Consider the following 12750-nt stretch of genomic DNA (forward strand, 5'->3'; position numbering starts at 1 on the left):
CACCCCAAGTCACCCCAGAGTTCTGTACTGAGCTTCTGGCAGGGGCATCTGACCTCACTCTCAGACCCTTCTATGGCCCACTGGTCTCTGGGACTACCCAGGTGACTTCCCTGACCCCGAGTCCCCACCATGCTGCCAGAGAACTCAGGGCCTTCAATCCTGCCTGCTGTCCAGACCACTATCTTCAATGTTTAACCCAATTATTGCTAGGGGGTCCCAGAGTTTCCTGCAGAACCAACCAACCATTGTTCGTGCCAACCAGCCCAGAGGATTTCATAGCCCCCATGGACCCTGTCCCTACCCTACCCCAATGTTGACTTGGAATCCCATTGTTCTTCCCCAACCCTGTTCCCAGCAGACCCTTCCTTTAATTGCCCACAGAAGAGACGAAACTCAGCTGAAACATTCAATGATGTTTATTGAAGAGAAACATTTACTGAATCCATTGAAGAAGGGGAATTACAACACAGAGAGGAACTTCAACGGCCACTAGAGCCCATAGGTCACACCCCCTGCTCCTGGGGTCCCTAACGAGGAGCCTTAAATGTCCCCCACACTGTGGCCCTCCTTCCATAGTCCCCCTCCCTGAGGGCCCTTTGGCTGGACTTTGTAGGACCATGGACACAGGTGATGTCCACTCACTGCAGGGCTCCCCGCCCCCTCCGCTCTGGACGACATGTTGGGACCTGGCCCTACCCTGTGGCCTGCACTGAACAGACACAAGATACTGGAGAAAACAGCAGGGGACACTCGAGCATGCTGAGGAAACTGAGTCACAGGGAACAACAGGGTGGCATATCAGAGCACAGTCCCCGTGGAGCCTCCAGGAGCCGCCTTCTGTCCCTGGTCCATTTTTTCCTGCCACAGGTCACCGGGTGAGCGCCAGACGCGCCCTGGTCCGCCCTTCTCCTCCGTTCTTCTGGGCTCAGGCTCGGGGTCTCCGAGGTGGGTGATGTTGGCGGTGGGGAGGGAAAAACTGCTCAGAGAAGAACACACACATCACAAGCACAAGCAGCAGTTGGCCTAAATGTATACTGAGAAAGCAGAGGCTGAGCTCACGACACTGGACGAGAGCTGGCAGAGCCGTGGCTGGCAGTGGGGCTCACAGCATGTGCCGGGGCTGAGAGGTGGCTGCCCCGGGCAGGGTCGGGGGAGAGGCCAGGACACCCACCTGGGTTCACACACACCAAGTGGTACTGCACAGACTCATGGTCTGTTTGTGGGCTGGTGGGAGGATGATTACTTGGCACGTGGGTCCCTATGGGGCTATAGAGAAATGAGTTGGGGCCCCCCAGGGGATGGAGGATGGGGGTCCCCAAGAGTGGCACCCGAGATGGGCTCTAAAGTCTCCCAGTTCCACGCGGGTGGCAGATGTCTTCAGGTGCCCCTCTCCTAGGCTGAGATGGGCTGCTCAGCGGTGCTCCCAGGCCAGCTGCCCAAGTTGGCAGAGGCTGGGCAGGGGCTGAGGCCAGGCGTGGCGCTCCCTTGTGTGGGCACCTCTCCCCATCCCATTGGGTGTCAAACATGGTTATCTTGGTGACTTGGAGGGCTGATGGAGGTGATCAGGGCCCCTTGGGAGTAGTGGGGGGCCAGGGGACAACGCAGACCCTTCCCTGGGCCTTGCTCCCCATGAGGGGTGAGGTGGCCTTCCCCTGCCTCCAGGGCTCTGCTGCCCCAGAGAACAGGAGGCCACCGGGCCCTCCACGCTTACTCGAAGGAGGGCTCAGAGGGAATCATCTCCCCAGACCCATCCTCACTTCTTGACTCCTCCGGTAAGAGAATGAGCCCCTCCTCATGGGGCTCCTTGGCCTCCTCCTCTTTTTCCTGGAGCAGGCCCTCTGAGTCACAGCCAGGACCACCTGAGCCCACCCCCAAAGCAATGCCCATGTGGGCAAGGGAGGGCCCTGCCTGATCTAGACCTGCAGGAGCCAGAGCATTCTCATCTCCCTGAATGGTAGGGGAGGTCTTGGTGGTGTGCTCAGGGGCAGGGTCTGCCCCAGTGGCATCACTGGTTTCAGGAGCAGCCTCATCAGGATTGGCAGTGGCAGGACCCGCCTCAATGTCCACTTCCTTGGCCAGAGTGGCCTCGGCACTATCTTCCTTGGAAAGGGCAGCCTGGGCTGCATCTTCATTGGCTGTGGGGGCCTGGCCAACATCTTCATTGGCTAGAGCATCCTGAGCTGCATCTTCATTGGCTGGGGCGGCCTGGCCAACATTTTCATGGGCTGGAGAGGCCTGGACAGCATCTTCGTGGGTTGTGGCGGTCTGGGCTGCATCTTCATGGCTTGTAGCGGTCTGGGCTCTATCTTCATGGGCTGGGGCGACCTGGCCAACATCTTCATGGGCTGGGGCAGCCTGGGCAGCACCTTTATGGGTTAGGGTGGCCTTGGCATTAACCAGTTCTCTAACGTCCACCCGGACGGGTTCTTCCACTTGAAACTGCTGACTCATAGTCGGAGTGGCCTCGCATGCCTCTGACAGCCGAATGAGCCGAAGCAGCTCCAAGAAGCTAGGTGGTTTATTCTCCACTTGCATCCTCTGCAGCTTGCTCTGGAGCTCCTTACTGAGGCGGCCCTCCATCAGCAGCTGATGGACCCGTGCCTCATCCACCAAGCCTGGGTGGATGCCCTCCTTGTCCATGGCTGTGTGCAACAAGTCTTCCAGGCGAATCGCAAAATCAAAGAGAGTCTCCTCGGGCTGCTGGACACAAGTCACAAACTTCAGCCTCAGAATTGTCCCGGGTATCCTGTTTTTAAATGCAAGATTTACGGCTGCCAGGTATTCGTGAGCAGTGAGCTTAGGTCTTTCATTCATGAAGGCTTCTATGAAATTCTGTACGGGGCCGTGCAGGCTCTCCACCAGCCGCCGCCGCTGCTCCCTTTCCGATATGTGGCGCCACAGGTACATCATGTCGTTGGCCTCGTCGTGCCAGTTCTCAAAGTTCACCTGCACGTAGCTTGGCTGTTTGTTGTCAGGACAATCTTTCAGTTGCAGGTAGGCTAGATTTTCCAGCACAGGCTTCACGGCCTGATTCCATTGGTCGATCCAGGCATCCTCGGATGCATCTCGTGCCTCGGCTACACCTCCTGCCTCGGCTGCACCTGCTGCTTCGGCTGCACCTCCTGCCTCGGCTGCACCTGCTGCTTCGGCTGCACCTCCTGCCTCAGCTGCACCTCCTGCCTCGGCTGCACCTCCTGCCTCGGCTGCACCTCCTGCCTCGGCTGCACCTCCTGCCTCGGCTGCACCTGCTGCTTCGGCTGCACCTCCTGCCTCGGCTGCACCTCCTGCCTCGGCTGCACCTCCTGCCTCGGCTGCACCTCCTGCCTCGGCTGCACCTCCTGCCTCGGCTGCACCTGCTGCTTCGGCTGCACCTCCTGCCTCGGCTGCACCTCCTGCCTCGGCTGCACCTCCTGCCTCGGCTGCACCTCCTGCTTCGGCTGCACCTCCTGCCTCGGCTGCACCTGCTGCTTCGGCTGCACCTCCTGCCTTGGCTGCACCTCCTGCTTCGGCTGCACCTCCTGCCTCGGCTGCACCTCCTGCCTCAGCTGCACCTTCTGCCTCAGCTGCAGCTAATTCTTCACCTGGAGCTTCTAACACATCTTCAGCCTCTGCCTCATCTGCTGGCTTTGCCTCTCCTTCAGCTTCCTGCTCACCTGTAGCTCCTACCTCACCTGCAGCTCCTGCCTCACCTGCAGCTCCTGCCTTGCCTGTAGCTTCTTTCTCATCTGGAGCTTCTGCCACATCTTCAACTGAGGCCACAGCTGCAGCTCCTTCCTCTCCTGCAACTTCCTTCTCCCCTGAGGCCCCTGCCTCATTTGCAGATCCTTTCCTATCTGGAGAACTTGCCCCACCCGGAGCCCTTGCTTCCCCTGCCAATCCTGCCTCACCTGGAACTCGCACCATATCTTCAGCTCCTGCCACACCTGCAGCTTCTGCCTCATCTGCAGCTCCTGCCTCATCTGCAGCTCCTGCCTCATCTGCAGCTTCTGCCTCATCTGCAGCTTCTGCCTCATCTGCAGCTCCTGCCTCATCTGCAGCTTCTGCCTCATCTGCAGCTCCTGCCTCATCTGCAGCTTCTGCCTCATCTGCAGCTCCCTCCTCACCTAGGGCTCCTGCTTCACCTGCACCTCCAAGCCTCTGTGGGGCTCTTGCCTCACCAGCCAGGCCAGCCACCTCTCGCCTCTGGGGCTGTGCAGGGAAATCAGGTCTATCCTCTGAATCAAAGTCAAAGGCCTGAGGTAGGAAGAGCAAAACCCATGCCTCTCGATGCTTGCCTGGTATTTGTCGGGGGATCATTTTTCGGGTTATATTGTCATAAAACTCAACCAAGGCGACCTTGCAGTGTACCTCCTTTCTGAAGACATTGCCCAGCACTCGGTACCTGCCCAGGGGCCACAGGGAATCCTGCAGGATCACATGGATTTCTTCCACATTGCAGTCCAGAGGGATGCCCACGACTAGCACCGAGCGTTGTGAATCCACGCCCAGCCAGGTGCACCAGTCCCGCAGCAGCGTCAGCGCCATCTCCCAGACCTGGGTGGGGGTGGGGGGAGCAGGCGCGAGAGGAAAGGGGCGCAGACTGTTGCAGTCTCTGCTGAGGCAGCCTGGGAATGCAAATTGGGGAGGGGAGAGAAGAATGTTGGTGCCACACAGCCCACCCACCGCCTCCCAATCCAGTTCGCGCCCCCACCCCCCACTGCCGCATAATTCCCCACTGCACCTCTCACCTCCGCAGCAAGAAGACCCCCTTTGGTCTGGGCTTAAACTCCTGATCCGGCCCCAGCAGCTGGAGCCCCTCCTTCCATCATCTGCAAACCCCGCAGCCAGGAGTGCTCCTACCCTCTCTTTCCTAGAGCGGAGCTAGAGCTCTTGCGCTCTCTACTCTGACTCATGCAACCTGTAAGCCTGCTGCCGCAGAGCCCCAGCAGCCAAGTCCAGACCCCCTCCCCCACCCGCCAGACGCAGCGCCCCCGCAGCCAAGTCCAGACCCCCCATCCGCCAGACGCAGCGCCCCTGCAGCCAAGTCCAGACCCCCTCCACACACACACCCGCCAGACGCAGCGCCCCCGCAACCAAGTCCAGATCGCCTCCCCCACCCGCCAGAACCAGCCCCTCCGAAGCCAGGAGCCCTCTCCTCCCCAAACCCCTGCAGTCCGCTATCCCACCTCCCATCCCCTCCCCATCGGCACCCGCCCAGAGACCTCCCCTCCAACCCCACTGCCTTCCCAGCCCCGGCTGAGATTCCACCCCTACCCAGGGCGCCCCCTACCCAGGGCGCTGGCCAGAGGTAATTCTGGGGTCCAGCCCCAGAGAAGCCCCCAGTCACCTGCTGACTCTCTCCTCCTCTGAAAGCGCTGCCGCAGTGGTGGGGGTGACGGGGAGTACCGCCTGCAGGCTGCAGAGCCCACTGCAGATGCCACCGCGGAGCCCTGAAGCCAGAGAGTCAGAAGATCGTGGCCTAGGGCTGCGCAGTCCAGGGGTCTCCCGGGTAGCCCCCTCGGAGTTAAGGGCAGGTGAGCTTCCCAGAGCTTCTAGAAGCCCCGGGTAGATGAGGCAGACTGATCTCTGCGTCAGGATGCAGGGCAAATGACTGGCTCCGGAGAACACGTGAGGAGGCGTCAGTGTTGCCATGGCAATGGATTCATGAGGCAAGGCCTGGAGACTACACCCATTGGTCCTCCAGCCGCAAAATGGCCTCCATCAATAACTGCAGCAAAAATGGGGGTGCAGTGGAGGCTGAAAACCAGGCGGCAGGGGCCAGAGGAACCTAAGAACAGGTCCCCAATGCCCCTCTGCTTTCACAGCCTGCCCTCATTAAGCCTGGAATCTCCACAAGAGACAAGAGACACAGGCTACTTGTTCCCAAGCCAGCATCCTGATCACACCTCTCTATACTGTGAAGCCAGCTCTTAACCAGGCAGGCAGCCATTGCAGTGGAAGGTCTGTGGGCTTATGTGAGCCCAACACAGAAGCCATACAAGTCACTGAGCATCTGTGCCCTGCACCTGTGAATAGACAATAGAAAAACTTTCCTTACCATACATTGCTGGATTTCACTGGCTGATAGCTAAAGATTTTTGCTAACTATTCATGAGGGACATTTTCCTATAATTTTCTCTTTTTTCTTAACCATCACTTTTAAAATCAAGATTTATTTCCAGGTTTATCCTAGCTTTGCAAAACAAATTAGGAATTGTCCCCTGCTCCCTTATTTCCTGAAAGTGTGTGAGATTCGGCGAGTTTCATTCCTTAAACATTTGCTGGAATTTACCCATAAAGTCATCTGGGCCTGGATTGTTCTTTTGTTATATATACATATATATTAAATTAAATTAAATTAAATTAAATTCCCGTCTAAGAAATAGGGCTATTCCTATTTTATATTTAACCTGTTGTCAGTTTTGATCAATTGTTTTGCTAACAAGGAATTTTTCAATTTAATTTATCAAAATTATTGGCGTAAGGATGCCCACAAGAACCCCTCATTATTCTTTTAGTATCTACATGATCTATAGTGATAGCCCTCTTTCATGCTTGATGCTGATGATTAGTGTACTTTCTCTTCTTGATTAGTCTTGCTGGGGGTTGTACATTTCATTTCTCTTCTAAAAATATATGGCTTTGTTCATTTTCTCCATAGTTCGTTTGCTATTGCATTTTGTTCTGCTATTATCTCTGTTATTCTTTTTTTCTACTTATTTTGGGTTTACTTTGCTTTTCTTTTTCTCGCTTCTTTAGATGGACTATTAGGACATTGATTTTTATGCCTTTTTTCTTTCTGATATGATTTAAAGCGATAAATCTTCCTCTAATCATTTCTTTGGCGGCCTCCCACTAATTTTGATATTTTGTTTTTATTATCATTCAATTTCAAATACTTGTAAAGTTTCTTTGTGTTTTCTTCTTTAATACAAAGAAGAAAGTGTGATGTTGAATTTCCAAACATTTAGGGGCACATTATTGTTATTAATTTGTAATGGAACACCACTGTGAACTCAGATAACTTATTATGTAAGCCTTCACTTTTTCTAAATGTGTTGAGACTTGATTTTATGGCCCAGTATTTGATCTATCCAGATGAATGCCCTTGTAATGAATCTATAGTCTGCAGTTGCTGGCTATCGTGTTCTATAAATATAAATGAAGTAAAGATTGTTGATAATGTCATACAGATCTTCTGTATATTTACTGATTTTTTTTTTTTTTTTTTATCAATTGCTGAGGCCCTCTGGGTCTCTGGGTTTTTGGCACCCAACATGGCATCCTCTATAGCCCGCCCTCACACATGAACAAATATGCAGACAGGAAACTCAAATTCTACCAATTATTTGAGGAAGAAATAATGGCAACACTATGCAAACTCTTCTAGAAAAATGAAGAGGAAAGACTATTTCCAACTCAGTCAATGAGGTCAGCATTACCTTTATTATCGACTCTACACAAAGACATATGACAAGAAAAGTCCAGACCTAAATGCTTCATGAGCATCCACGCAAAAAATTCTAAACTAAATTTTAGCCAATTGAGTTCAACAAGATACAAAAATGATAGCATAACATGACTGAGTAGTTCACCACGAGAATGCAAGTTTCATTTAAACATTTGAAATTTTATCGATGAAATTCAGCATACTAACAAACTAAAAAATAAAACCCCTCTAATCTCTACCTTAGTCCATCTGTGCTGGTATAACAAAATATCACTGACTTGGTGGCTTATAAAGAACAGAAACTGATTCTGCAGTTCTGGAGGCTGGAAGTTCAAGATCGAGGTGAGGGGTCGCTTCCTGGTTCATAGCCAGAGCCTTTCTGTGCATGTCCTCACATGGTGAAGCATCTCTGGAGCCTCTTTAAAAGGGCATCAATCCTCCTGAGACCTCATTACTTCCCAAAGATCTCACCTTCTAATGCCTTTGGAGGTTAGGATTTCAACATATAAATTTTAGGGAGGGACACACTCAGACAGTAGCAATCTTCTCAATAGATGTAGAAAAAGCAGAATCTGACATCCATTCCTGATTTTTTAAAAATCACAGAAAATTAGGAATAGAAAGGAACTTCCTCAACCCGATAAAAGACATCTACAAAAAACCTACAGCTAACATCATCCTTAGCGGTGAAAGGCTGAGTGACTCCTCCCTCCCCCAAATCAAAACAAGACAAGGATGTCCACTCTTTCACTTTGTATTCAACACTCTACTGGAGGTTCAAGCCTGAGAAATTAGGCAAAGAAAAGAAACATCATGCAGATCAAAAAGGAAGAAGTAAACTATCTTTATTCACACATGACAAGATTGTCTATGTAGAAAATACATTGGAATCTACAGAACAGTTCCTATAACTAATATGTGAGTTTAGCAGGTTGCAGGACTTAAGTTCTATATAAACAAATCAATTGCATCTCTATATACTAGAAATGAACAATTCTAGATATTTTTTTAAAAATTTAAAACAATACCACTCACTATACCATCAAAATATGCAACATTTAAGAATAGATCTGGTAAAAGATATGAAAGACTTGTACATTGAAAACTACAAGACATTGCTGAGAGAAATTAAAGGACAAAATAAATGGAGAGAGAGAGACCTCATTCCTGGGTCAAAAGACTTAATATTGTTAAGATGTCAATACTCCCCAAATGGGCCTACAGAATATAATCCAGTCCCACTCAAAATCCCATCAGACATTTTTTTTTGGAAACTAAGGTGATTCTAAAATTTATATGGGAATTCAAAAAACCTAAACTGGTTAAAACAGCGCTGAAAATAGCAAAAGCTGTAGAACTTACACAAATTGATTTCAACAATTATTCTAAATCTACAGTAATAAAAAAAAAACTGCCTATTATTGGTGCAAAGATAGACAATACATCAACAGAACAGCATAGAGCCCTAAATACAAACATTTATGAACAACTGAACATTGACAAAGGCACAGAACAGTACAGTGGGGAATGATAGTCGTTTCAACAAATGATGCTGGAATAACTGGATATTCACATGCACAAAAATGAACTTTGACTCATATCTCCCACTACATCCAAAAATGGACTCAAAATGGATCAGAAATCTAAATAAACATAAAGCCTAAAACCATAAAACTTCTAAAAGCAAAGAAGATCCTTGTGACCTTGAATTAGACAAAGATGTCTTGGGTATGACACCAAAAAATATAATCCATAAAAGAACAGCTTGATAAATTTAGCTTCATCAAAACTTAGAATTTCTGTTCTTCAAAAGACACTACTAAGAGAATAAAAAGACATGCCACCAACTGGGAGAAAGTGTTTGCAAAGCAAATACCTAAAAAATCTCTTGTTTTAAGGATTAATAGAGAGTTCTTATAACTTAATAAGACAAGCAACTCAATAATAATAAAATGGGCAAAATGGTTAAGCAGATACTTCACTAAAAACAGCTAATGAGGATATGAAAATATGCACAACATCACTAGTCAAGGAAATCCATATTAAAACCATAATGAGGTTATACTATACACCTATTAGAGGCTAAAATTAAAAAAGCCTGACCATACCAAGTATTGACAAAAATGTGGAACAACTGGAACTCTCTTACACTGCTGGTGGGAATGTAAAATGGCACACCCACTATGCAAAAACAATTTGGTCATTTTAAAAAGTTAAACATACTTCTATACTATCAGCCATACCATTCCTCAATACTTACCCAAGATAAAAGGCAATATATGTCCCTATAAAGGCTTGTACACAAATATTCATAGCAGCTTTATTCACAGTTGTTCCAAACTGGAGATATCTCAAATGTCCATTAGCAAATGAATAAATAAACCCATTGTGGTACATTCATGCAATGAAATATTATTCAGCAATAGAAATGAATGAGCTGTTGGTACATGCAACAATGTGGATGAATCTCAAAATAATTTTGAGTGAAAGCCAGATTTTTAAAAAGCACTTATAATATTATTCCATCTATATATATAAAAGCCAAGTGACCGGAATAACTGGTTGCTATGATGCACACTATGATGGCCAACCAGCCCTATTGGAGCCCCAATTACCCCCCCCCCAACCTCCTGCAGCCCTTCCCCCCAGGTTAACATATGATAGCCTGGACATGTTTAAACTGTACAATCTGATAAGGTTTGACATGATACCATGACCACAACCAAGGCAACAAACATCCATTATTCTCAATGTTTGTAGTCCCTTTGTAGTTCCTCTCTCCTCTCTCTTCTTGCTTCTCTCTTTCTCAAGCAACCATTGATCTACCTTCTGTCACTAGCTGATTGCTGCCCCCTACTCTGAAGAGGGGCAAGACTAGCTGATCAACCTCCTGAGACCCCCTCTCACCAGCCCCACCCCTAAGCGGCCTCCCACCCTTATCAGGATGGGACTGGCCAACCTCTTGCATCCCCTCCCTCCCTCCCCATCCCCTGCCTGACCTGTCTGATCAGCCTCCATTGGAGCAGGCTGTCCGGACCCCACCTATGCATGAATTTGTGCACTAGGTTTCTAGTTTATATATAAAACTCTAGAAAATGCAAACTACCCTATAGTGACAGAAGGTAGATCAATGGTTGCTTGAGAAAGAGAGAAGCAAGAAGAGAGAGGAGAGAGGAACTACAAAGGGACTACAAACTTCGAGAATAATGGATGGTTGTTGCCTTGGTTGTGGTCATGGTATCATGTCAAACCTTATCAGATTGTACAGTTTAAATATGTCCAGGTTATCATATGTTAAATATATCTCAAAAGATCTTTTTTAAACAAATGCACTTACAAGTAAGCAATAAAAAGACAAATAATCCCATAAAAGTAGTCAAGCTTTTGAACTGACACTTTATAAAGGGGGTTGGAGAAATGGCCAATGAGCACATAAAAACATCATGCTTGATATGATTAGTCATCAGGGAGAAGATAATCCAAATCATACTAAGTTACCACTTTGCACCCACTTAAATAGTTAAAAATAAAGGCTGACAACCCCAAATGTTGAGGAGGATTGGGAATAAAAGGAACTCTCATATATTTCTGGTGGCAACATACATTGTACAATCACTTTGGAGAATATTCTGGCAGTTTCTTATAAAACAACTATCATGGCAATTTCCTTTCTAGGTACTTACCCAAGTAAAATAAAAGCACATATCTACATGAACGTGCACACAAATGATCATAGTAGCTTTATTTATAGTAGTCCAAAGTGAAAACAACACAGATCATAAAGTGGTGAGTGAATAAGCCAACTCAGATATGTCCAGACAATGGAATGCTACTCAGTAATAAAAGTAAAGAAGTCATAACATTCAACAATATAGATAAATCTCAAAATCATTATAATGAATGAATGAATGAAAGAATCCGGACACAAACTACTATCTGATTCCATTCTTACAAAGTTCTCAAGTAGGCAAAAGTAATCTGTGGTAGGGAAACATTAGAATAGGAGTTTGTGTTGCCTCCATGTGGGATTGTGGTGGGGACTGACTGGGAATAGACACAGGGGAAATTTCTGGAATGTTGATAGTGTTCTGTATCTTGACAGGGACTTGGAGTACACATTTATCAAAGTCAATGCATGGACTCTTAAAATGTGTGTTTTGCTGTATGAACTTTTTTCATTATCTCCACAAAACAAAAAGAACTATAAACAGGTATTGATCTCTAGCTAATGCTGTGTATGTTGAAGTGTTTAGGGATGAAGTGCATTGATTGGAATGGATCAGTCAGTCTACGGCCATAGCACCCTGAACATGCCTGATCTTGTCTGAAATGGATCAGTAACATAAGGATGACCATGCAATCAAGCAAGTAGAGCATATTGGTACAGGGGTACAAATGTTTCAATTGAGCTGTATGTTGCCAAGTTTTCATAAGAAAATGTGGAGGGAGAATAAGAATAAAGTTGTTAGCATCAAATGGATAAAATTGTTAAGAGACTATTTAAGAAGTTGGTTATATTGTTATGAATAAATCATTCAATGCTTATTCATTTTAAAATGAAAAAAAAAAAAAAGTTGGCCATATCCTTCAGACTCAATTTCAGTGCCCAGCGCCTAACTCTTCATTCCCTTGGCTGACTTACTGCACTCCAGCATTTTCTATTGAATCCTGAAGCACGTCCAGTTTGCTTTTCCTTTTACCTGTGGACACTTTCCTGTCTTCAACAACCTTTACGTGGTTGAGCCCTCATTGTTATTCAAGTCTCATCTCAACCGTAGCCTCACCTAAGTCCCCCAGCCATCACTCTAACTGATGGTCTTCACAATTCTAACTCTTCTGTGTTATACATTGATCCTTGTTGATTACCGGCTTCCTTTCAAAACAGGCATCTTCAGGAAAGCATAGATGGGCTTACTGCAGGGCTACTGCAGTTTCCTAGATTTTGGTTTATTGGCAGCGAATTCATCTGCAGCTAGCTGTCACTACTAGCAGCACCCGGAATCCAAGAATCCTATTCTTTTCCTTTACTGTATAATATGCTATTTTGAAATTAATTCAAGTGCGTTTCCCTTCCACCACCGGTACTCCTCGACCCCCTCCCCTGCATCCCCGCACCCCTGCAGCGCGCACACACACACACACACACACACACACACACACGAATTCTTGGACGCCAAATGCGAGCCCCCTCAGGGCAGGGATGTGGCCCGGTTTTGCTCACAGATGTATTCTCAGTCCCCGGTGCAACCATAGCTCACTTCTTTGGTGAATCAGTGATTCACTTTGACCCCTCCAGTGAGGCCTGATTTTGCTCTACTTCT

At 47.6% G+C, this 12750-nt stretch overlaps 1 protein-coding gene across 1 annotated transcript; it reads right to left on the reverse strand.

The window, feature by feature from the left end:
* Positions 1–401: 401 nt before the first annotated feature.
* Positions 402–5598, reverse strand: LOC118704995 (paraneoplastic antigen Ma6E). Its single transcript, XM_045572551.1, has 3 exons — positions 5270–5598; positions 4043–4604; positions 402–3976 (listed from the first exon to the last, which is right to left on the reverse strand). The coding sequence occupies exons 2-3, from the start codon at positions 4522–4524 to the stop codon at positions 1708–1710; spliced, it is 2751 nt and encodes a 916-aa protein (XP_045428507.1). The 5' UTR covers positions 4525–4604; positions 5270–5598; the 3' UTR covers positions 402–1707.
* Between the last annotated feature and the right edge of the window lie 7152 nt (positions 5599–12750).

Source organism: Pipistrellus kuhlii, unplaced genomic scaffold (assembly GCF_014108245.1).
Source record: "Pipistrellus kuhlii isolate mPipKuh1 unplaced genomic scaffold, mPipKuh1.p scaffold_m20_p_49, whole genome shotgun sequence".
Classification (NCBI taxonomy): domain Eukaryota; kingdom Metazoa; phylum Chordata; class Mammalia; order Chiroptera; family Vespertilionidae; genus Pipistrellus; species Pipistrellus kuhlii.